The sequence below is a fragment of the Somniosus microcephalus genome, chromosome 25 (genome assembly GCF_052327205.1).
Source record: "Somniosus microcephalus isolate GS21.2 chromosome 25, FLI_Smic_1.0, whole genome shotgun sequence".
NCBI classification, from domain to species: domain Eukaryota; kingdom Metazoa; phylum Chordata; class Chondrichthyes; order Squaliformes; family Somniosidae; genus Somniosus; species Somniosus microcephalus.
Window position 1 is genome coordinate 53,822,178 of NC_141011.1, and position 24,888 is coordinate 53,847,065.

General features: G+C 41.6%; 1 protein-coding gene across 4 annotated transcripts; it reads left to right on the plus strand.

The window, feature by feature from the left end:
- The first annotated feature begins 64 nt into the window (after positions 1–64).
- LOC147100897 (cyclin-L1-like) lies at positions 65–24,887 on the plus strand. Of its 4 annotated transcripts, XM_085967460.1 has the most exons (11): positions 65–322; positions 1,982–2,056; positions 8,409–8,518; positions 9,904–10,024; positions 15,633–15,697; positions 18,241–18,340; positions 18,980–19,084; positions 19,192–19,333; positions 22,194–22,314; positions 22,548–22,640; positions 23,464–24,887. In XM_085967460.1, exons 1-11 carry the CDS (start codon positions 122–124, stop codon positions 23,828–23,830), a joined length of 1,500 nt encoding a protein of 499 aa, XP_085823586.1. In that variant the 5' UTR covers positions 65–121; the 3' UTR covers positions 23,831–24,887. The 4 variants fall into 4 exon arrangements, with proteins under 4 accessions (XP_085823586.1, XP_085823588.1, XP_085823587.1 ...); XM_085967462.1 differs by lacking the exons at positions 65–322; positions 1,982–2,056; positions 8,409–8,518; positions 9,904–10,024 and adding an exon at positions 16,317–16,330; XM_085967461.1 differs by lacking the exons at positions 65–322; positions 1,982–2,056; positions 8,409–8,518; positions 9,904–10,024; positions 15,633–15,697 and adding an exon at positions 16,335–17,148.
- The last annotated feature ends 1 nt before the right edge of the window (position 24,888 follows it).

Genomic DNA, 24,888 nt, shown 5'->3' on the forward strand with positions numbered 1-24,888 from the left:
GCGAACAAAAGACGCGCGCGGATCCGCCAATGGCTGCGCGGCTGTGGGCGGGGCTTCCGACCGCGGCCGGAAGGCGGGTGGAAGCCGGCCCGGCGCGGAGCGGAGTGGAGTCAGTCACAAAATGGCGGCCAGCGGCATCCTCATCGGAGATAAGCTGTACTCCAGCATCGCCCTGACGCTGGAGAACTGCCTCATTTCCGAGGAGAAGCTTTTCCTAACGGCTTCCGTGTCGGACGGGCTCGAGCCGGGGGTGGAGACCGACCTGAGGATCGTGGGATGCGAGTTAATCCAGGCCGCCGGCATCTTGCTCAAACTACCTCAGGTAGGCCGCGGGCCTTGCAGCGCAGGCTTTGTTTTCGTTCGCTTTCGATTTTTAATGAAAATGGGTTGCGCCGAGAATGAAATTTTTTTTTTTGCCAAGGGCCCGGTTTTCCCTTTAATTTTGGTTGGTGCGGGCCCTGTGATTCAGAAAGGGCCTGCGACCAGTCGGAAGCCACGGTACGTGTCGATGGGCGCCACCGGGGCCTCGTCTGTAACTCCAAGAAGCTGAAACTGTTGAATCAATCGAGTTTGCCTCCGGCGAGTTATAATGGATCAAGTTTAAACGGTTATTTTAACAGGTGCAGCGGTTTCTATCGCCCCTTTTTTAATCGGCCCCAGAAAGGTGGTAAGTAATGGCACGGAGGGGGGGGGGGCATCGTGTGTAAGGGTGAAAAACAGGAAATTGGGTCAAGGCCACTTGTAGGTGTTGTGAAACCACCTTTAGGACTGGCTTTTCGTAGATCTGTTGGACTCTAGATGTACATGTATAAATAAATCTAGATCCAATTGGGATTGTCGTTAGATTCCTAGAGATGTGTGTGTGTATATATTAAAATTATTTTGGTTTTTTTGATTGTTTGCGGATGATCCTTTTTTTCCACTTGTGTTCTCCAAGAATAACAAAGGTCTCCCAGTGACTCTGACAACCCCACTTTCAAAATAAATACTTTACACGTAGGGATTAAAAACCCTGATCCCTAATGCACCACTGTTTTATCCCGCATCACAATATTTAATGCTGAAATCTGTGTGCATATGTCCCCACAGGGTGCTTTGGCTCCCTCAGTATACATTGTGTGTTTAATTCCATCATCTCAAATTGCTACAATCATGAGCACCACCAGTGACAGACTAATTAAAAATGCTTCAGTTATATGATTTGGAATGTTACTTCAATACAAAACAGAGTTTGATAGGACCAAGTATGGATTATTTAAAAATCCAAATGGATATAATTTTTTCATGCCCATTGTTATACTTTGAATACTATAATGGTTCCTACTTATTTTAGAATAAAGATTTTTTTCCTCTTACAGTCTGGTCAATGTTGGCATAGCTGCATTTATTGCCCATTTCTAATTATCCTAAAATGGTGGTTGGAGCACTTATGCCATGAGTGGTTTGTTGGGCTGCTTCAGAGGTTATTAAAAGTCAACCATATAGTGTGGGTCTGGAGTCATGTCGGCCAGACCATGTAGGGCCAGCAGTTTTCCTTCCCTGAAGGACATCGGTGAACTAACTGAGGGTTTAAAACAATCCAGCAGCGTTGTCACTTTTTGTGGTGCAGGTGTATCAAATTCAATTATTCAACTCATGGTGGGATTTTCACTTGAACCTCTGGGTTGCTAGTATACCATAACCAGTATGTTACTGTACTATGGGTTTATAAGTTCCAATGAAAGATAAAAATAGTGTAAGAAACAAGTGCTGTGAAAATTGAAAAGGAAAAGCTTAAATGAGCCATTTTGTTCACTTAACTGTTGCAAATGTGCTTGGACTTAATTAAACCTTTTCAAATTAACTGGAAACATAATGGTGCAAATTGACTTGTATGAGAATGAATGCATTAAGTTCTCACTGTATAGTTTCTATTAAAATACAGTTGGAAGTAAAGGCACCTGGGTTTGATTGGCTGATTGTGTTCTCTTAATTAATTTAGGTGGCAATGGCAACCGGACAAGTTTTGTTTCAGCGCTTCTTTTATTCAAAATCCTTTGTGAAGCATCCCATGGAGGTAAGCGTCAAAACAGTTTGAACTGATTATTCTGCCCTCGCAACGCGATCCTATGCAGAGCTAGACAGATAGCGAACAACTTGATATCTTCCCATAAAATCACAAGGCTTGACTTTTCTTGTAACGCTTTATTGAAAGATTCTTATTATTGTAAAACTGAAATACAACACAGAAATGGAAGCACACATTAGTATACAAGCGCCGAACTGATACGTATACACAGATTTAGGTACGCCTGAGCAACACAGTACATTTAGTAAACTGGGAGGCATTCTCTTTAAATTAGCCCTGTACATAGTGTATCAAAATACAGCTACTAGTTAATCAGCTAGACAGAGAAAAGCTACAACTAAACATTTTCTACAACATAGTGTACACTAATCATCTATAGCATTCTAAAATACTTAGACAAACAATTTCCAAGACTCAAGCGTGGGGACAATACAACTGCTCGGAGCCTGTGCTGCTGTAGGAGCACCGTGGTGTAGGTCTGTGTCCCAGCGAGGACTACGTAGCAGTCCTGTGGGGAGCATGATGACCTCATCACGCTCGGTCGCGTTGTCCGCGCTTGGGGCGTCACGTGATGCGCGTGGTCGCGTTTCTGGCCGTTGAGGCCGAAGTCGGGAGCTGGAGGCCAGGCTGAGCCAGTGCTTGCCGCGGGAGCGGAAGATCGCGTCGCTCCCGGCGGCTGGTAGATGCGGCCGAAGACGCTAGGCCGGGCTGTGCCGGCGGCCTTTCTGGAAGGCCGAGTCGGGCCGGCAGCCACCTCACGCACGTCACGTCGTACGTGCCGTGACGTCAGCACGCTACGTCGTACGTGACGTGACGTCAGCACGCTAAGGCGCGTCTTAAAGGGGCAATGGCCCTAAAAGGTAGGTTATCTTTGGCATACCACAGACTTGCTGATCATTTGTTGTCTTTTTTTCTGTCTTTCCATGGGAAGAAAAGTAAAATGAAGAAAAAATGGAAAGGATTTGACTATGATTCCATATTAAAATAGAAAATAAGTGCTGTAATGGAATAGGTAATTACTGCAGGATATAAAATTGGTCTGGAATGCTGATTTCTATGACTAATACTTTGATAGACAATGTAAATGGGTATCTAATGAATAAAGGAATCAACTGGCATAGCCAGCCAAATTTCAGGTAGAAGGAGTTTTACTGTAGTATTAAAAGTAGAAATGGATTTCAAACTTGAACTAACTAGTTGGTCCCTCCACTGTACTGATATCCCAGTTCACGTGCCTTTGCTTGCAGTACTGCTTTAGTTTCTTGAGCTTTAAATTCAATTTAACTGTTTCCACTTGTCGGGGTGGGAGGGATGGTGTGTGGTGGCGAGCAAAACTAGGAGCCATAAATATAAGATAGTCACTAATAAATCCAGTAAGGAATTCAGGAGAAACATCTTTACCCAGAGAGTGGTTAGAATGTGGAACTCATTACCACGTGGAGTGTTTGACGTGACTGGCATAGATGCATTTAAGGGGAAGATAGTTAAGTATATGAGGGAGAAAGGAATAGAAAGTTATGCTGATAGGGTTAGAGGAAGCAGGGTGGGAGGGGGCTTGTGTGGAGTATAAGCACCGGTATGGACCAGTTGGGCTGAATGGCCTGTTTCTGTGCTGTAAATTCTCTAATAATTTTTTTGCTCCTTCACTTCTTTACTTTGCATACAACTAATTGTAATATATCAAGGAGGAAAAATTGAGTCGCACCCCCTTTGGGGTGCTATCTTCGCTGGGGTTACGCCCCCGCGGCCAAAATTCATCGGTAGTGCCCCAAGATGGAAGCGGGGTACTATTGGAAGCACCCCGCCTCCCTCTTGGGGCGCAGCGAGGGAATATCGCAGCACTATGTGCCACGCGCTGCGTCGCACCGCAGTCCTGCAGGCCTTCCTCCCCTTCTTAAAGGGGAGGGGCCTTGCGCAGCGCGACCCGGGGCCCAGCTGGGCCACCGGGGATTGGAGTGCCGGCAAAAGAGTCCAGCACTCAAGAGAAGCGCCGGGCTCATGGAGCGCAGCCGGCACTCCGTAGGGGGGCGGGGTGCTCAAGAGGCCAGGGACGGCAACTGAGGCAAGTGCTGGCAGGCGGCCAACAACAAAAATGGCCGCCTGGCACCTCGCCTTTAATTAGTGCCGCCTCAGCTGCAGGTAGGCCCCCCTGACCCCATCGGACATAGCGTCCAGGGCGCGAACGGGGTGCTGCGCACAGCGATGATGTCATCGCCGGCGCCACGGGGCGCTAATGGTTACCGCTGCCGCTAACCTCCCACTGAATTTTGCAGGAGGTGTTGGCGGCCCTGCGCCCGGACGCTAGTACATATATAAGTAAGGTAAGTTAAATACATACAGTGAGGTTAAGTTAGAGGGAGAGGCAGCACACTGATACTAGATTCCAGAGGGATATTCAGAATATTAAATACCAAGATGTTACATCCAGTGTACTATCTATGTAAGTTTTTTTTTAGTTTCTGGGGGCGATGGTGATTGAGGCTGGAGGATGCACATTCCTCTGCCAGCCAAAGTTGCTCTTGAGGCAACCACTAGGAGGTGTGCAAGAGAAACTTAGTGAAGGCTTACTCTTTCCCTGTGAGTAAGTATAAAGCTGCCACTGAGTGCTTCCCCACTGTACCATGCTTAGATTGTCAGGCCTCCATCAGCGCCAATCATCATCTCACCGTAGTGGTGGGACTCCTGTAAATCAATTTTGAAAATATTAAATCAACTTCATTGACTTTATTTTATTAGCCTTGTGCATTTGAATAGATGTCATTAAACCACCTCTAGATCCTGATGCTATATAGAAACATGTACCAAGTCTTGTTTAGATTTCTAGCTTGATGGTGACCATTCCTATGGTTGTATATGGAAGTCTGGTTTTAAGCAACTTATTTTCCTCTAAATCTGTTACATATACAATAGCAGATTTTCCATAGTATTGCTTACAGTGAGTCACAAGATTGTGATGGGGAAAGTGTTTATGGAAATAATTGACACAGAAAGCATGAACTAAATGCAAGATTTGAATTTTTTTATATGTATGTTTGTGGCATTGCTCAAGGTAAGTCAGAAGATATGCACTCACCTGTCTCTGTGTTGGTGCTTTTCTTGGTTCTCATAAGAACATAAGAAATAGGAGCAGGAGTAGGCCATTTGGCCCCTTGAGCCTGCTCTGCCATTCAACAGGATCATGGCTGATCATCTACCTCAACGCCACTTTCCTGCACTATCCCCATATCGATTGATTTCCCTTAATATCCAAAAATCTATCGATCTCTGTCTTGAATGTACTCAATGACTGAGCCTCCACAGCCCTCTGGGGTAGAGAATTCCAAAGATTCACCACCCTCTGAGCGAAGAAGTTTCTCCTCATCTCGGTCCTAAATGGCCGACCCCTTATTATGAGACTGTGACCCCTGGTTCTAGACTCCCCAGGCAGGGGAAACATCCTCCCTGCATCTACCCTGTCAAGCCTTGTAAGAATTTTGTATGTTTCAATGAGATCACCTCTCATTCTTCTAAATTCCAGAGAATATAGGCCCAGTCTACTCAATCTCTTATAGGACAATCCCAGGAATCAGTCTGGTGAACCTTCGTTGCACTCCCTCAATGGCAAGTATATCCTTCTTTAGGTATGGAGACCAAAACTGTACACAATACTCCAGGTGTGGTCTCACCAAGGCCCTATATAATTGCAATAAGACGTCTTTACTCTTATACTCAAATATGCAAATTCTCTCTAATTTGCTTTTCTTTTTGGGTATGAGGTGTTGGGTACAGAGAAGTGAGACACTGAATGTCACAGTCCACATTCTCTGCTGAAGGGAATGATTTTGCCAGGGATACAGGCTACTGGATTGCAGTTGTCTTTTGAGGCGCAGGTGGGGGGAAGTGGCTCAGGTTGTCACTTTGGAGCAGAATTTGATTGCGCCATAAAGCAGCGTGAAGGGCATAGTGCTTTGTAGCATAGCATCATTTAGTATGGAGACACAAATTGGGAGCCTGGAGGACCCAAAGGCAAGTATAATAGTGAAATATGGAAAATTTAGCTCAGGCTTTACCCAAGTGTGACAGCGGCTGAGAAACAACCTTCCTGTAAACTAAACTGTTCAATACATAATATATATATTTGCTGTTTAGGTGATTTAGCATGTCCTGCTAATCTGACATAAAATTGCCCATTTGTTCCTCATTTAGCCTCCACTTATAGTGATAGATGTAATGGTGAATTCTGCAACATGGACCAGATTGATTTTTGAGCTATACTATATTTGATTCAAATAATTCTCCATTTGACAAGCTGCACATGTGCACAGAGGTTACAATGGACACATTTGTCTGGTTATGTTTTCTTGTGTTGTATAATATATAGGCCCTGAATTTGGGGTTGGAGGCTTCCCGTGGGCGGATGCCTCTGACCAGCAAAAAATCTATGAACTTACATGATGGTCCCGGAGGTCCGGACACTTGAACTCCTGGGCCTCTCTGTGTAGGCCTACATAGAGGCCCACGTATCCCAGGGGCGCATGCGGTTCGCAAGCGCCTCGGGATCACGTGGGCTGGCCCAACCAATGAAAGAAAAGGATCCCCATTCATACTTTTGAGGATTCCGTATGTATTCAAAAATACACGTACACTTCAAATAATTTTTTAAAAATCACATTTAAAATGGCATTTTAATTAAATATTTAAAACAATTTAAAAAAAATTATTTACATATTAAAGGGGCTAAAACTAAACTTACCTTATTTCACAGGTTTTTAAATGTATAAATTACTGAATAAAAATTATTTTTCTGTTCTTTAAAAGTCTTACGCAAGCTTTTACCAGGTGTAAGAATTTCACGGGCATTCGCTGGGCTGAAGTTGGGCAAATAGCCCAACTCTCCGCCCACCGCGGATGCCCTTTTCCCAGGGATGCGTGCAATCTGTCAAGATTCTTGACATCGCAAGTTCCGGGTTTTAGCGCATGCGCTTCGCACACGAAAACCGGAACTTGCGCGGCCCTTACGGGCGCTGACTCACCCAAAGGAGCCGCAAATTACAGCCCATAGTTGCACTGTATGTTTGGAATTTGTATGCCATAGGCCCCCAAATGGATGAGGTGAAATATGGTTTGGGCCCTGCATTTCTGAAAAGGTTTAATACTGGCATTCAGTTTGTGCAAATTTATATATTTTCTGCAGGTATCACAGAAGTATCCAGTGTAAATTATATGGCACAGGACTTTCACATTGTTGCTTGGATACGTAAACTTTAAATGAGACCCTGTAAAGCATTCATATTATGCTGCTTCACTGGCATAGTATTCAGGCATTCCTTTCCTATTTTCATATTCATTCTTGCTGCTATGTACCTTTGCCATGGTTCCTGTTCCTGATGACCACCTAATTACCCTTGCTGGAAAGCGTGAATGTCTAGATGTTGGATGAAAACAGGATTGGACACTGACGTGACTCCCTAAAGACCTGTGGCCTGCTGACATTCATTGGCTATTTTCACCTGTGCATTTAGGAAATTTCCAGATAGTGAACTGTTCGCGGGTGTAACTAAAACTTTGCCTCTATGTGTGATGGTGTGAATTTGAGTGGATTCTCCCAACTGACCTAGCAAAAATAAGACTTTCAGAAGTTCTGTGATAAGGCACATATTTTAATTGAGGATGAGGAAAGGTCAATTAGCCCACATTAAAATTTAGCCCTCTGGTACCCTGAATCTCCCAGCCTAGCATCAACTATGTTGTCTTGGCTCAATTGGTAGCACTATCAACTCTGTCACAAGCCACAATGCAGGCTTGAACTCATAAGGTACTGTCTTTAGGCTGAGACATGAAACCGAGGCACCATTTGCCAGCTCGGGTGAAAGTAAAAGATCTCATGGCTCTATTCGAAGAGGAGCATGAAGTTGTTCCCATGTCTTAGTTGATATCTCTTCAACCAGTGCCACAACAACAGATTATCTGTTGATTCATTCATTTGGTGTTGATGACATCTTGCTGTACATAAACTGGCTGCCACATTTGCTAGTGTAACAATTGCAGCTGTACATACAATTCTGAATTTGAAAACGTATGGCCTTAAGTTACTGATTATTGTGAGATCTATCTGATCAATGATGGCAGCAGCAAAACTAACATTCTTCAGAATGGCTTTGTCCATGAAGTGGACATAATAAGTAGTGACCAAAAACATCAAATGGAGAATTCGACAAGAAAGGTGAGTGACTCGGTAAGTGGCTGGCCTCTTGGAAGAGTTGTAAAATACAGCTGGAAGACCAGTAAATAGGTCACTTAAAAAAAATGAAAACTAACATTACAAATTCCATTTCCCCTCCCCATCTTCCCCCAAAAACAGATATTATCAATGGCCTGTGTTCATCTGGCATCTAAAATTGAAGAAGACCCCAGGCGCATTCGGGATGTCATCAACGTGTTTCATCATTTGCGAAAACTCAGGGAGAAGAAGTAAGTTGCGAATGTTTATATGTTAGCAACCATAAAACTTATCTAATCAAGTGATCAGTTCAGGTACTGAAAGGGCGACTATTTTCAGCTGCCTTTGATGGAGAAAATTCCAGGCTAGAAGCATATATTTGATTTGGATCCGGAAATATAGCAGAAGTCTGACTGCACGATCTTACTTTCTTAATTGAACAACTGCTCTGAAAATTATGATTTTTAATTAGGCTGAGGTAGGTTTTGTTTACAATTACAGTATTGACTGTATGATGGTTAAGTGTTGTGGTAAGTAGCAGCTTTGGATATCACAGATCACAGAAACCCCACAGTGCAGATAGAGGCCATTTCGGCCCATCGAGCCTGCACCGACACATATCCCACCCGATCCCCGTAACCCCTACACCAACACATATCCCACTCTATCCCCGTAACCCCACGTATTTAATCCCCCTAACACTAAGGGTCAATTTATCATAGCCAATCAACCTAACCCGCACATCTTTGGACTGTGGGAGGAAACTGGAGCGCCCGGAGGAAACCCACGCAAACACGGAGAATGTGCAAACTCCACACAGACAGTCACCCGAGGCCAGATTCGAACCCGGGTCCCTGGCGCTGTGAGGCAACAGTGCTAACCACTATGCCACCGTGCTGAGGATATATATGCTCAAGTTGAATGGTCATTTACCACAGTCGTTTTATTGTTGAGACCATTGCAATCTCTGTAGAGAAGGATAACTACCATAGATCAACACATCACTAAAATTTACTGCTTTGTCAAGGAGCAGCTCATTTAGCGAGCGAACAATGTTTTCAAAACCGTACATGGAACCTATTTTTAGCCCACGTTCTTGAAATGGGTGGTTACCTTGAAAGCACTCCGGCCCCTGAAGCAATTTGTCAACGGGTAGATGGGCATAAAGCTGGTTCCTTGATAGAAATCGGCTGATGTCTGTAATCAGTGTTCCCGTGCATAATCGCTGATTGAATAGCCAGAACTGTCGCAGAGGTGATGTGCTTCTAGAAGTTTCATTCACTTGCTACAGAGTGACCCAATAACTTGCTTGTCTGTTTGACTGAACAAAGCTACTGTGCTGGTAACTATTGTCTTTAGACCTGAAGGGTATGTCATTGAGATTAATAACAACTGTCCTAAGTCACTTAAATAACTTTCAGAAAGGTGTTTAAATTGAAGAAACCAACAGAAGAGAAGTGTCATGGGAGAGCACAAAGACAAGATTTGAGAATCAATATTAGACTTTCTTGTCCCAAAATTCAAAGCCCTAGTTAATATGATCTTATGAGGATAATTATTTTCTGCTGATATTTCCAATTTTAGCATAAGGACCAGTATTCTTTCTGAACTGATGTGCTTTTCTGTTATGTTAAAGATCTCCTGTGCCACTTCCTTTGGACCAGAGTTATGTCAACCTAAAGAACCAAGTCATAAAGGCAGAAAGACGAGTGCTAAAGGAGTTGGGATTCTGTGTTCATGTCAAGCACCCTCACAAGGTTTGTCAATTTAACTTGCTATTTGAGCTAGAAAATAAACTTGTTTTACTAAAGCACTAGTTTGGATAGCAGAACTTGCTCTACTGCAGTACGATTTCTTCCCTTTTGTCAACAGCAAGCTAAGACTATCAAAGACACAGGCCTAGATTATTTTACAACTTTCGGTTATCTCAATCAAGCGTTTTATTTTTCTACCGTGGATTGACCTAAACTAGATTTTTGTACGAGCTAAATCAAACCCATTTATTTTACTGCATTATTTTCACAGCCATTGGCTACTTCTAGCAGAATATCAGAAATACTGATTTTTGCTACATACTTCAGAAGGGGCAAAGCATGCATTTGTTTGAATCCAGTATTATTATTGCAGTGGTGGCACTGCTGAGCCACTGAAGATTGAAGGCCACAACAATCCTGACCAGGTTTTGGGGACAGTCCTAGTCTACCATTGGAGCATTGGACTCGGTCAGGGTTGCAAGTTAGAATTCCAGCCTCTGCTGCTAAAACTTGCTTTATTGTGAATTTTGACTGTTCTTAACATGTCTGGATACTGGATGTTATCGGGTGGGTACAGCGCACTTGGTAAAAAGCAGATCCTGGAAATCTGAAATAAAAACAGAAAATGCTGTTAATGCTTAGCAAGTCAGGCAGCGTCTGTGGAGAAAGGAGTGTACGGTTATCGTTTCAGGTCTATCACCCTCCATCAGAATTGGAGTGCTGGATCTCTGTTTGAAGTGTGGGGTAATGGTAACGCAACAAAGGTGCTGCTTTTCAGGAGCTGTACTGGAGTATGTGGCCTAAACTATTACTGTCCCAGATTCAAAACCATGGAATTGAAATGGGAAAGCCTGAAAAGTACTAACTAAAATGTTTTTATAACCGTTAAAGTGGAAATCCCAGGAGTTAGACAATTCATTTGATGTAGGGCAAATGGTTCTACTGCTTTTTGGTGTCAAACTATTGCAGTCCAGAAATAAGTCGACAAAGCCACATGGTACAGTTGCAGTACTCGTATCTCCAGTACTCGAGACTGAAGAGCAGTGTTTTGGTTACCGGAAACTGGCGGGTGTAATACTGTAGAGATTTTAGACATATCCATTGGACGTTAGACTGAAACTTGTCCTAGATGCCGGACCAGTGGAATTTAACATCTGAAATCAAAGGCAATTAGAAACATTGGAAAGACATTGAGTAAGTAAGTGCCATCTGTATCGGTGTATACAATTTTGATTCTTGCTGAAGAAATCTTGTGTACAAAGGCTGGCAAAGGCTTTAATCTAGTAGGATAGGGGTAGGGATCTAGAAGAAATGTAGCCAGGCTAATTATAAACAAAAGAAGAGCATAGGAAAGAATAAAGTAAGGGAGAACATTGATGGCAAGGGAATAAATAGAGTTATAGAACAGGAGTCTAAAAGGATGGTTAAATATAAAGTGAGAGGAAATCCTATTAAAAATGAGTTAAACTGTCTGTACAGCAATGCACAGTGTCCGTAATAAAACAGGAGAGCTGGAGGCAATCATGCGCTGCGAGGAACCAGACCTATTGGGGATTACTGAGACATGGCTACAGAAAAATCAGGACTGGGAATTAAACATTGCTGGGTACAACATATTTAGAAAAGATAGAGAGGGGAAAGGGGGAAGTGGAGTAGCTGTACTTATTAGGGATAACATAATGGCAGCAGAAAAAAGTGACACAGCTATCCGCAAGACAAAAATAGAATTCATATGGATAGAAATAAAAGATAATAAAGGATCAATCACACTAATAGGTGTAGTCTATAGACCACCTAATAGTGGGAGGGAGGTAGAGGAAGAAATATGTGGACAATTTAGGGAAATTCGTTTAAAAAAAATAATCATGGGTGATTTCAACAACCCTGATATTAATTGGACAGAAGAGGTGGGTAAAGGGGATAAGGGAATGGAGTTCCTACAATGTGTACAGGACTCCTTTCTAACCCAATATGTAAAAAGCCCAACAAGGGAGGATTTGATATTGGATCTAGTAATGGGGAATGGACCAGAGTAGATAAGAGAAGTAAAAGTAGGGGAGCATCTATGCAATAGTGACCATAATATGATACGCTTTATTAAGATGATAAATGAGAAGGACATAAGCATGACGAAAACCAGGGTAATAGATTGGAGAAAAGCTGATTGAGGGGATGAGAATAGAACTTGGGAAAATAAAATGGGCAACAATATTGGCAAACAACAATGTAGAACAGCAATGGGGAAACATTTAAAAAGGTGTTCAACAGAGTGCAGGAACAATATATTCCACTAAAAGGAAAGAACAAACTAATGAGACTCCATGGGTGAATAAAGCCATAAGGGAACAATTGAGGGTAAGGAAACAATCATACATTAAGTACATAGACAACAAGGGAGTGCATGATGAGGGCAAATACGGAGAGATTAGGAGGGGAGTCAAAAAAAATTGGGAAGGCAAAGAGGAACTATGAAATTAAATGATCAAGGAGCATAAAACAAAATTAGTAAAATATTTTACAGGCACACCAATAAAAAAGGAAGGTTGGGATGGGAATAGAGCCATGAAGGAATAGCAAGGATAATGCCACAGGTAACGATAGTGAGATGGCAGAAATATTAAATAATTATTTTGCTTCAGTATTTACATGGGAGATAGAAAAGGTGGACATGACATTGGATGATGAGATAAGTGCATTTAAAATAAAAAGAGGGGATATTATTAAATAAACTAATCAAACTCGGAGGATAAAACCCCTGGTGCGGATGGATTGCATCCACGCATTTTAAAAGAATCTAGGGAAGAGATAGCAGAGGCATTACTACACATTTAATAATTAGTTAGAAAAAGGTGTAGTGCCAGAGGACTGGCGGATAGCTAACGTAATGCCTATATTTAAGAAGGGGGATGAAACATTTCCAGGGAATTATAGACCAGTCAGCTTAACATCGGTGGTAGGAAAAATAATGGAATCCCTACTAAAGGAGAAAATAGAAGAACATCTAGAAACCAAAAACAGTAATGAATAGACGGCATGCATTTCAAAAGGGAAGGTCTTGCTTAACCAACCTCCTTGAATTTTTTGAAGAGGTAACGGTAATGTAGTAGATGTAATTTATCTAGATTTTCAAAAGGTCTTCGATAAGGTACCCCATAATAGACTGATGAGCAAGTTCAGAGAATGCGGAGTCAGGACAAGTAGCAGAATAGATAGCTAGCTGGCTTCAAGACAGAAAGCCGAGAGATGGGGTGAAAGGTAACTATTCACAGTGGCAGAAGGTGGGCAGTGGAGTTCCACAAGGATCAGTGCTGGGACCACTGCTGTTCACAATTTACATTAACGATTTAGACTTGGAATGAAAAACACAATTTCTAAATTTGCGGATGACACCTAATTGGGGAGGATAGTCAATACGGAGGAGGACTGCAACAAATTACAGCAGGACATTAATAAACTTGTAGAATGGGCATTAAATTGGAAAAAAAAGTTAAACACAGATAAATGGTAGGAAGACTAGGGAGGTCACTTATAACTTGGAGGGTGCAGGTCTAGCGGGGGTAGAGGAACAAAGGGATCTCGAAATATAAATACACAAATCACTAAAAGTAGCGACACAGGTTAGCAAGGCCATAAAAAAAGCAAACCAAGCACTAGGGTTTATTTCTAGAGGGATAGAATTGAAAAGTAGGGAAGCTATGCTAAACCTGTATCAAACCTTGGTTAGACCACACTTCGAGTACTGTGTACAGTTCTGGTCACCGTACAGGAAACTTTCTGGTATCCGGCACGGACGGGACCGACGTGTTGCCGGTTCATCAACAATTCCGATAACCGAACGCTATAGTAAAAGATGCGGAGCTCAGAGCTCCGTATAAAGCAACAAACCCTGTTGCAGCTTCAAAACAATCGGCACAAGTTGCAAGCGTCTCTGTAGCTTAGCAACAGGTTCAGCTACACCCTTGCATAGCAACAAATGGAGTAAAAAAAGTAACTAAAAGTAAAAAAAAAAGTTACCTGAACCGACTCCTGAATTTTGCCGGTGGATAGAGCGTTCCGGTTATTTAGGGGCCGGTTAATCGAAAGTTTCCTGTATTATAAAAAGGATATAGAGACATTGGAGAGGGTGCAGAGAAGATTTACAAGGATGATACCAGAAATGCAAGGGTACACCTATCAGGAAAGGATGAACAGGCTGGATTTCTTTTCTCTTGAAAAAAGAAGGCTGAGGGGTGACCTAATAGAGGTCGTTAAAATTATGAAAGGTTTTGATAGAGTGGATACAGAGAAAATCTTTCCACTTATGGGGAAGAGCAAAGGCCATCAATATAAGATAGCCAGCAAGAAATCCAATAGGGAATTCAGAAGAAACATCTTTACCCAACAAGTGGTGAGAATGTGGAACTCACTACCACAGGGAGTGGTTGAAGCGAATAGTATAGATACATTTAAGGGGAGGCTAGACAAGCATATGAAGAAGTGAATAGAGGGTTATGCTGATAGATATAGATGAGGAAAGAGGGGAGGAGGCTCGAGTGGAGCATAAACACCAACTTGGCCTGGTTGGGCCAAATGGCCTGTTCCTGTGTCGTATATACTATGTAAATCTACTTGCTGCAGATTGAAAGTGCTGTTCTGTTAAAAAGTGGTGTATGTTTACTGTTGTATTTTTGAATACATTGGCAACATTTAAAAAAAATTCTTCAACATAAACTGGACCTTGGAAGGGCATGCGGCAGTGAAGAGATGGCAAGCAGAGAAATTTCCTCTCATCTGCCTCTGCTGGGTTATTTATCCACCTGGTGACTGAATATAGATCGAAGTTAGCATAGATCCTGCGATACATTTTCTGCTGAGATAACAAAGAATGGGTGCAGACTGAATTATGTATGAGAGCGCGCGCGTGTGTGTGTAATTAAGAATGTAATTCTGTGAAACAAAATTATGGGTTTACACATTCTATTGACCTTTATAGTGTTAGGATAATTGTTTTACTACCCCATAGTTCTGGGGGAAATTACTGAAATATGAGCAAATACATTTGGGGGAGAAGGAACTTATAGTATAAACTCTTTGCCGCCTTCAGTCTACGCCACCATAATTCCCACAGTTTAGTAATTGGTGAAATGAGCCCTATTTCACCAGGACATCTTTGATCAGAACCACATTTCCTCTCTCGGAATTCAGATGAGAGCAAGTGGGTTTAAATGTCATTCAGGGCTATAGCTGGGACTCGTAACTGGTTCAGTGCTTTACTGCCAGAGCCACAGGCCATAGTACTCCTGCAGAAATGCATTGCTGAGTGTGCCACTATATTTGCAACCGCAAAATATGCAGGTTTTTCTATTTATTTGAAATGAGCTGTTTTTTGATGGGAGTAGGAACCATTTGACTCCACTAAGTCCTTGGGCTTTGAGAAGGTGTGCCTTGAGGGATAAAAGTAGAATTCAAGAATTATTCCAATTAAAATCTGTATACTGAAGTTGTTTAGCTGAAAACGGCTGGTCAACTGAAGAATAGGGACGGTGTTAATGGCGTATTAGGTTCTGTTTACAACCACTCCACTAATGACTAAATGAGGTTCAGTTGTAACTCTATAACCTGTATCTTCCAGATTATCGTTATGTACCTTCAGGTGTTAGAATGTGAACGTAACCGGCCTCTGGTCCAGACTGCATGGTAAGTTGATTTTCTTTGTTTTTGTTAGATGACCAGCAAAGACAGTGGCAGAAATATGTATCCATGTGTTTTTCTCCTCCCCCGCCCTTCACTGTGCACCATTCCCTGGCTTATGGGCAGGCTGGCAACCTTTGACCAGGCCTCTGCTGCTCTTGTCAGCAAGGGAATGCAGCAAAGCATTCAGTGACTGATCCGGACACTTTAGAAATGTATATAGTGACTTCTTTCTTTGTGGAGAGGTACTTAATCTTTGCTATTCATCTCCCTTGACACAAAGCCATGGTCAGAAAGTTACTGTGTGGGAAACCGCAAGCACAAAGTTAACTTACTGAATATGCCTTAGGAGAAGTAAGAATATGTTAATATACCTGTAACAGCTTCTGTTCAGTGACAATCCCATTTATCAGAACGATATCGAGTGGTTGGGGGGGGGGGGGGGAATGTGATTTGCTAGACTGTTGATTTTTATTTTTCAAACGTGTACTGTCTGATTTTATGTAAAAATCATACTAGGATAAGGTTTCATATTTCTGCTTACTAGTCTTTTTTGGCTGGTGTAGCATTTGCTTAATTGAGAACCCATTTTAACTTCTCTTTTTTTCTACTCTTTCGATCAAAGGGTAGACCCTGATGGTAAGTGACTAAGACTTCTGAACTGCCCTCCAAGCACTTTGATGCCAGGATGGCCCTAACTGGCTGCCACTTTGAACCAATCCATTGCAGGTTCTCCTCCAAGAAGGCTGACTGTCTAGTGAGAGGTGGTATATAGTAACTGGCCAACTGCTTCTTGTGTTAAACAAATATTTTTTAATAAATTGAAATATTGATTTGTTTTATAAATATTAATGTTAAATTCTTAAAAGTAATCAGTAATTTTAATACATGTGTGTGTATATATAATAGCTTTAAATGTTTGATTAGAAGCAATTATGTAATGGTTCTATTTTTATTAATTGCTGTAATGGAAGAAAACCTAATCAAAAGACTGTTAATGAGACTGTTGAAACTCTTCTGACTGTTGTGCAGCACCTGTGATATCTTGCAGCTTCTCAATTACTGATTTGGCTGAATCTTGATTACTGGGACTAATGAGCAAGAAGATTTGTTCTGTGCCGTTGCCACTAAAGAAGACTGGGGAGAATTGAAAGTGCTGTCACTGAGTATTTGCATCAAACGTGACCGTTACCGAGAAGAGCACTTCCATAATATTTGATTGCGTGGTCCATAAGATTGGATAAAGACTGATTTCAAGTGTACAAAGAATCAAGTCACATTATTGATCTTTAATCTGTACAGGCTTGAGAAGATATCAGTGACTGGAATATTGCCGGTGCATGGAAAAGCTGTTAATTTTTGCGATTTACATGCGTTTGTGATCAAGGCGACAAGAAGTTCAGATATTCTAGCATGGATCATTATCTCAAGACTTTCATTAAATATGGATGTTTTAAGTATGCCTTAATTTTACATTGCATGTCTTGAGTTGTATTGGTTTATCACGAGAGCAGGCCAGTGAGTAGATCAGCACGGAGGTTAAAATGGGTTCTCTGCGTTTTACTTTTTTTTCTTCTTGTGTTCATTACCATACAGGGATCAAAATGCTTATTTGTGCAATACCTGCAGATTTTTTAAATGGCTTATCCAACATAGCTGTGGAAGAATAAATTGCCACTGTAAAAGATGCTGTAAGGTTTTACCAGAGTTTTTAGTGAACAACATTACCATTTCATGAATTGACTCAATGTAACCCAAGTATACTGGGAGCTGGTCTTCAGTGATTTTAGTGGTTTGTTTTTGGCAACCTGATAATTCTTGTATAGTATTGAAGTCAATTCTGAATGTCTGTCTGGGTTTGAACCCCTGCCTCAACTGCTATTTGAATATGGTTAACTTCTGGCCAAACTATAGAAGTTGCTTAGATTCTAGTTGGGGCGTTGAGCACTTTTACAATACAAGTTCTCTGGGGAGTGTTGCTATTCTGGGAGACTTAATTCATCTCCGTAAATGTTCAGCTTTACAGTATAAAGTGACGTTGATAACTATGCAGAAATCTGCAATTCATATAGGCCTGTATACTCGAAAGAAGAGGAATAAGAAAATAGAAGTTGCGAAAGTGTCATGTAGAAACTGCATTTGGATTGAAGTATTAGATCAAAATGTCTAAATATACTCGAGTAGCTAGAATTGGCCCTTAGGGAATTCTACTTATCTGACAATGATGAATCCATGGAACTGTGCTTTGGTTATAAGCTGTAGTTTCTAGTCAAGAAATAAATTGTAATGGTGCTTGATCTGAATTGACAAATAAGTTATGGACGAGCCAATCTGCATCTTTGGCAAAAAGCATTTGGTCATCTCCAGATTCTTTAAATTGTTCATGTTTGTTTTTTCATTGTTCTACTTTTGGTTGTGCTACAAAAATAGCAGAAAATTGAGCATTTTGAACCCTGTGTGGCTGTTTAACTTTTCATTTAAATCAGTTATTCTCAGAAATTAGCAGTATATTGGGTGGGTTGCCGCAACATTTTTGTTGTCTATTTCAGGAATTATATGAATGACAGCCTGCGGACAGATGTGTTTGTCCGGTACCATCCCGAGACCATTGCCTGCGCTTGTATCTACTTGGCTGCGAGGGCACTTGAGGTTGGTGAACATCTGCTTCCTCCCCACAAGCGCACTTTTTATTCTCTATCGAATGTGCTGTCTTTTGCCGAGATAGGGTTCTACAGTTTCTGGCCAGCTGTCCAGGGTCACGGCCAAGTAGCCATTCTTCATACGAGCTAGGCAGAGGAAATCATGACCAAGCTTATGAAGCAAGAAGTCATTGGAAGACAATTGGGGTTGGGAACGCTGACTTCTCTTTTTTAAATCTCCCTCCCTCCACCTCCGTGCAGCCCAAAGGCGATAGCAACCTATTGCCCTGGCTAAGACCAGCAAATGGAGCACAAATCAAATCTGGGACCTTCTGGTCTATATGGTTTAGTACTAGGCCATTGGAGGAATGAATGCAGTTTTTAAAAGGAGTCTTAAGTTTAGTGGCTGACTATATGCATGCAGTTTTTAGTCACTAGTTTGCTTTGATCAAGGAGGAAAGAGGAATTGATATATTGCTACTTTTAAGCAAAATAGATAGCAAATCATGCAGCGTTTCTTATATAAAATGTGACTTTGCAGAGTCAGTAACCGTAACGATTAGGTTAATGAAAGTATTTTCAGTTGCATTGAAAATATTAAACTCAAGTTAATTTAATGGCCCTGTAATCTAGTTTAACTCTTTTGCAGATTCCGCTTCCAAACCGTCCCCATTGGTTTCTCCTGTTTGGAACAATTGAACAAGAAATGAAGGAAATCTGTGTGAAAATCTTAAAGCTCTATACCAGGAAGAAGGTGTGGACCTGATCGAACTGGTCGTATTGCCCTTGTTGTTGTTTCTTTCAATGAAAATTAATACAATGAGACTTGTTCTTAATTTAGAATGTCAACTATTCTTGCAGGCAAATTTGGAATACCTTGACAATGAAGTTGAAAAGCGGAAGGTGGCTCTTCAAGAAGCGAAAGCTAAAGCCAAGGGCCTTTTGCCAGATGGTACACCTGCATTAGATGCTCCACCTAGCTTCTCGCCATCCTCCAAACCAGGTGCAACCTTTTTATGTTTTGTGAAACTAAAAGCAACTTGACTGAATTACCATTCGTCCCGGTACTAGCCACTTGATAGTTTTAGCACTCTACCAGCCACTTCAAACTTGATGTGATGACTTGCCGTGTAATATAATGATTCCAGTTATTTACTTGTATAATCTTTGTATTAATAAATAATCAAATGACTTCTGAAGCCCTCAAAGAAATAGGTGAGGAAATTGGAAATGCATTGGTCATAATTTTCCAAATCTCTTTAGATTGGAAAATTGCAGATGTCACTTTTTTAAGACTGGAGGGAGGAACCAGGTAACTGCAGACCTGTCAGTTTATCAGTGATGTGAAAGATACTATATCATAAAGGACAAGAGTGATTGAATACTTGGACAAGTATCAGCTGATTAAAATGGATTTGTAATGGGTCGATCATGTCTGCCGAATATTGAATTTTGTGAGGTGGTCAGTAGCATGGTGGATAGGGAAGTGTCGACGGATGTTGTCTCTATGGACTTCCAGAAGGCTTTTGTTCCGCACAAAAGATTAGTAGCAAAAATGAAAGCGCGTAGAATTGGAGGTAGCCTCATAACATGGGTTGATAATTGGGAGTTAGGAGACAGAGAGTTGGGATAAATAGAATGTCTTCTGATGACAGTGTGACGAGAAGTGTTCCCAGGGATCTGTACTGGAACCATAGCTTTTCAACATATATATTAATGACTTGAATGGAGAGCCATATATCCAAGTTTGCTTAAGCAAGTTGGGTGGCATTGTAAATAGTGTAAATGGGAACAGAAAGTTGCAAAGGGACAAGATAGAATCAGTGAGTGGGCAAACTGGCAGATGGAGTTCAATGTGGGCAAGTGCGAGGTCATCCACATTGGACCTAAGAAAGATAGATCAGTGTATTTTCAAAATGATAAGCTCGGAACTGGAGGAGCAGAGATTTAGGTGTCCACAAGTACAGAAATCACTAAAAGTCATAGTCATAGAGTTATACAGCACGGATAGAGGCCCTTCGGCCCATCATGTCCGCGCCGGCCATCAAGCCCTGTCTAATCTAATCCCATATTCCAGCATTTGGTCCGTAGCCTTGTATGCTGTGGCATTTCAAGTGCTCATCCAAATGCTTCTTAAATGTTGTGAGGGTTTCTGCCTCCACAACCCTTTCAGGCAGTGAGTTCCAGACTCCAACCACCCTCTGGGTGAAAAAGTTCTTTCTCAAATCCCCTCTAAACCTCCCGCCCTTTACCTTGAATCTATGCCCCCTAGTTATTGACCCCTCTACTAAGGGAAAAAGCTCCTCAGCATCCATCCTATCTATGCCCCTCATAATTTTGTACACCTCAATCATGTCCCCCCTCAGCCTCCTGTGCTCCAAGGAAAACAACCCCAATCTGCCCAGTCTCTCTTCATAGCTGAAGCGCTCCAGCCCTGGTAACATCCTGGTGAACCTCCTCTGCACCCTCTCCAATGCGATCACATCCTTCCTGTAGTGTGGCGACCAGAACTGCACACAGTATTCCAGCTGTGGCCTAACCAGTGTTTTATACAGCTCCATCATAACCTCCTTGCTCTTATATTCAATGCCTCGGCTAATGAAGGCAAGTATCCCATATGCCTTTTTTACCACCTTATCCACCTGTTCTGCCGCCTTCAGGGATCTGTGTACTTGCACACCCAGATCCCTCTGACCCTCTGTCTTGCCTAGGGTCTTACCATTCATTGTGTATTCCCTTGCCTTGTTAGTCCCCCCAAAGTGCATCACCTCGCACTTTTCCGGGTTAAATTCCATTTGCCACTGTTCCGCCCATCTGACCAACCCATCTATATCGTCCTGCAGACTGAGGCTACCCTCCTCGCTATTTACCACCCTACCAATTTTTGTATCATCCACGAACTTACTGATCATACCTTTTACATTCATATCCAAGTCATTAATGTAGACCACAAACAGCAAGGGACCCAGCACCGATCCCTGTGGTACCCCACTGGCCACAGGCTTCCAGTCACAAAAACAACCTTCGACCATCACCCTCTGCCTTCTGCCACTAAGCCAGTTTTGTATCCAATGTGCCAAGGCACCCTGGATTCCATGGGCTCTTACCTTCTTGACCAGTCTCCTGTGCGGGAGACTTAGTGAACACATACAAAATGCCTGATGGAATGTTGGCCTTTATCTCAAAGGGTCTGGAATAGAAAACGGTGGACAATCTATTGGTTATATAAATCTCTGGTAGACACCATTTAGAGTACTACGTTTAGTTCTGGGCACTGCACCTCAGGAAGGATCTATTGGCCTTGGAGGGATTGCAGTGCAGAGTGACCAAAATTATACGGGGCTAAAAGGATTGAATTATGTGGACGGGTAGCCGAAGACGAGGCTTGTATTCCCTCGCGTATAGAAGATTAATGGGTGATCTAATTGTGTTATTTAAGATGATTAAAGAAATTGATGGGGTAGATGGAGAGAAACTCTTTCCTCTGGGGAGAGTCCAGAACAAGTGGGCAGAACCTTACAATTAGAGCTTGGGCATTCAGGGGTGATATCAGGAAGCACCTCTTCTCACACACACACACACACACACACACACACACACACACACACACACACACACACACACACACACAGTAGTGGAAAGTTGTTGAGGTTGGGGATCAATTGACAATTTCAAGACTGAGATTAATAGATTTTTGTTACGCAAGGGTATTAAGGGTTACGGAACCAAGCTGGGTAGATGCAGTTAAGATACACATCAGCTATGATCTAATTGAATGGCGGAACAGGCTCAAGGGGCTAAATGGCCTACTCCTGTTCCTGTGCAATTTGCTAATATTTTCTCTGATAATCTGTTTTTTATAGATTCTCCCAAGGATGGGAAGTTTGAAAAACCTTCACCGCTCTCTATTCATGCAATGAAAAACGCTAGAAGAAAACTAGAGGAGGAAGAAAAATGGCCCCGATCTACTAGTCCTTTTAACGGGTGAGTAAGGAATATACTGTACCATACATATTTTCATTAATGCTGCATCTCACTCTGTAATTAGAGAATAGTGAATTTAAGTGGCCTTGTAGCTTCCCCAAAAAATTCACCAACTGGACAGCACCATATTACCAAAATTTCCTCATCTGGCTTCTAAAGATAATCTGTCTGTCAGTTTTGTCATGAATATAGGTACCTACTTTACAATTATAAAAATAACTTTGTATTTCCAGTGTTCAAAAGGGGAAGAGCAGCAGAAGTCGAAGCAGAAGCAAAGGTCGGAGTTACTCGCGGTCTCGCTCAAGGTCACATTCCCCTAGGAGACGGTAAGTAAAAAAATGTTGAAATGTCCGAATTTCACTGGCTTGTGTTATGTTTTTCTGCCCGTCTTCTCTCAGGCTTGAACAAAAGATCACTCTATGAACCAAAGTGATTTTGGATGGACATTATCTGCTAACATAGCTGTGCCCAGTGTTGAACAAAACACCATATTACTGTCATTGACTCACTGGAAATGCCACCAGCTCTGTTATACTGTAGTTTGCACATAACGGAAGAATAATCTTGAATTCATGGCTGAGGCTGAATCAAGACCCTGTTTTTTCCAAGATTTCAGAGCCACGGAATTGGCCCTACTGATGCTCCCCTACCTTGAAGAATGTTTATTTAAAAAATCAGGGGTGTGAAACAGCAGCCAAAAATGATAGAAAATGTTTTTCTTCTGTAGAGAATCGCATATGATGACAGTCAGTCAATTAGTGGCATGGTGTGAATTTTAAGAAGGGTAGGAAAAGGACTAGAAGTTTGACTCCCTGCTCATGTTCACATGCTCCAGTTCATTAGAGTTGCTTCAAGAACTGTTTGTTGCTGCTCTTGCCCTCTTTATTTTAGCAAAAGTTAATTTAGTGTTTCGATCGTAAATGTTTTCATGTGTTTAATAGGGTTTCACATCTGAACTTGAACTGAACATTGGCAAACAGTCTTCATTGTGCCATTAACACTATTGCTGGCTAACTTTTACTGTGTTACTATTTCAAAAGTGTATATTTCTATTGACATTGTTAAAAGAATTCTCTTGTTTTTAAATTATACTTGATACTATTTATGTACTAAGTTGTGTATTTAAACAAAAATCTCCTCTGCCAACAGAAGAACAAGAAGTCGTTCTGCATCTAACAGCTCTCGATCCCGCAGCCACTCAAGAAGCCGCAGTGATTCCCCTCCACAAAGACACAAACGAAGCTCGCCTTACATTGGCAGGCCAAAAGCCAAAGAATATGATGATATGCGAGAATACAAATACAACTCCCATAAACACAGGCGATCGCACAGCAGGAGCTACAGCAAAAGCTTGTCGAGGTCTAGAAGCAGATCTAGAGAGCGTTTAGATTTTCCTCGCAAGCACAAAGAAAGTAGGAGCCATCATAGAGAACGAAGGCACGATCGATCGCGATCTTACGAAAGGTCCGCAAAACATCACAACAGTCATTCTGGCCATAGCAGGCACAGGCGGTGATGGACTGAGCCTGTGTCTATGTAGTTTACTTAGCTTTGTATTATTTCAGGATTTATACACAATCTCTAAACTTGTCTTTGTTTGAGATTTAAATGGAGGATTGAGGGTTAGTTTGTGTAAATTGCACTGCTTGTTTTGTAGTTTTCTGAAGGCAGATGTAGTGGTTCCTGCTGACATCCTAATCAGTTTTTGATAGTATCTTACCAACTGCTGATAACTTTCATATTAAATATTTTCTGATAAACTTTGGTCGTGTACAGTTTACACAGCCTTGTATTGTTTCAGGGTTTATAAATTATTTTTTTTTAACTTGCCTGTGTTAAACGTGACATTTAAGATTTGCTTTCCTGTTAACTGTTTGTGTATACAAGGCCGTAAACAGACGTACATGTGCAATGCACCTTGGGGGAGAGAGAGAGAGAGAGAGAGACAGAAATGCCCTCTTTGGTACAGTCAGTTTCAGCTGACTTGGAAACTACATTTTGTGGACAATGCTGTCTCGGCACATTTGAAGGGGTGTGCAGTCAGGTGCCAATTTCATTTAGCAAAATTTAATTTAAAAAAAAATCCCTTTTGAATGTGTGATTGAATATTTACCACCTGTTATCTTGTATTCAGTCTTAACTATTATACTTGGATTGACGGTGATACTGTTTTTAAAAAAAAAAAAAGATACATGGCTACTTTTTTTGCTGCTGCATACATTAATGTATTTTTCAGAAAGTAGCCATGCTCTTTGTAGTTATGTAAAGTACTTTAAACATTTTTTCTTCAGGAAGTAATAATGTACCTAAGATAGTGTGGTTACTTGTAATTTGTCAAGAGATTTTCAAGTTTTTTTTGAGGGAAGGAAGGTGATAATTGTCTGTCTGTTCGAGCATACATGTTCTGTTCTATTAAGTAAAATAAATTGCTTAAAACCAGGAGATATTGTACATAAACAAGCCTTTTAATGTAGTGCAGCAAACATACATGTGCCTTGAATATGTAAGTTTTATGAGCTACAAATGGAATTTGAATATGCATATACTGTAAATAAATTTTTTTACAAAGAAAAC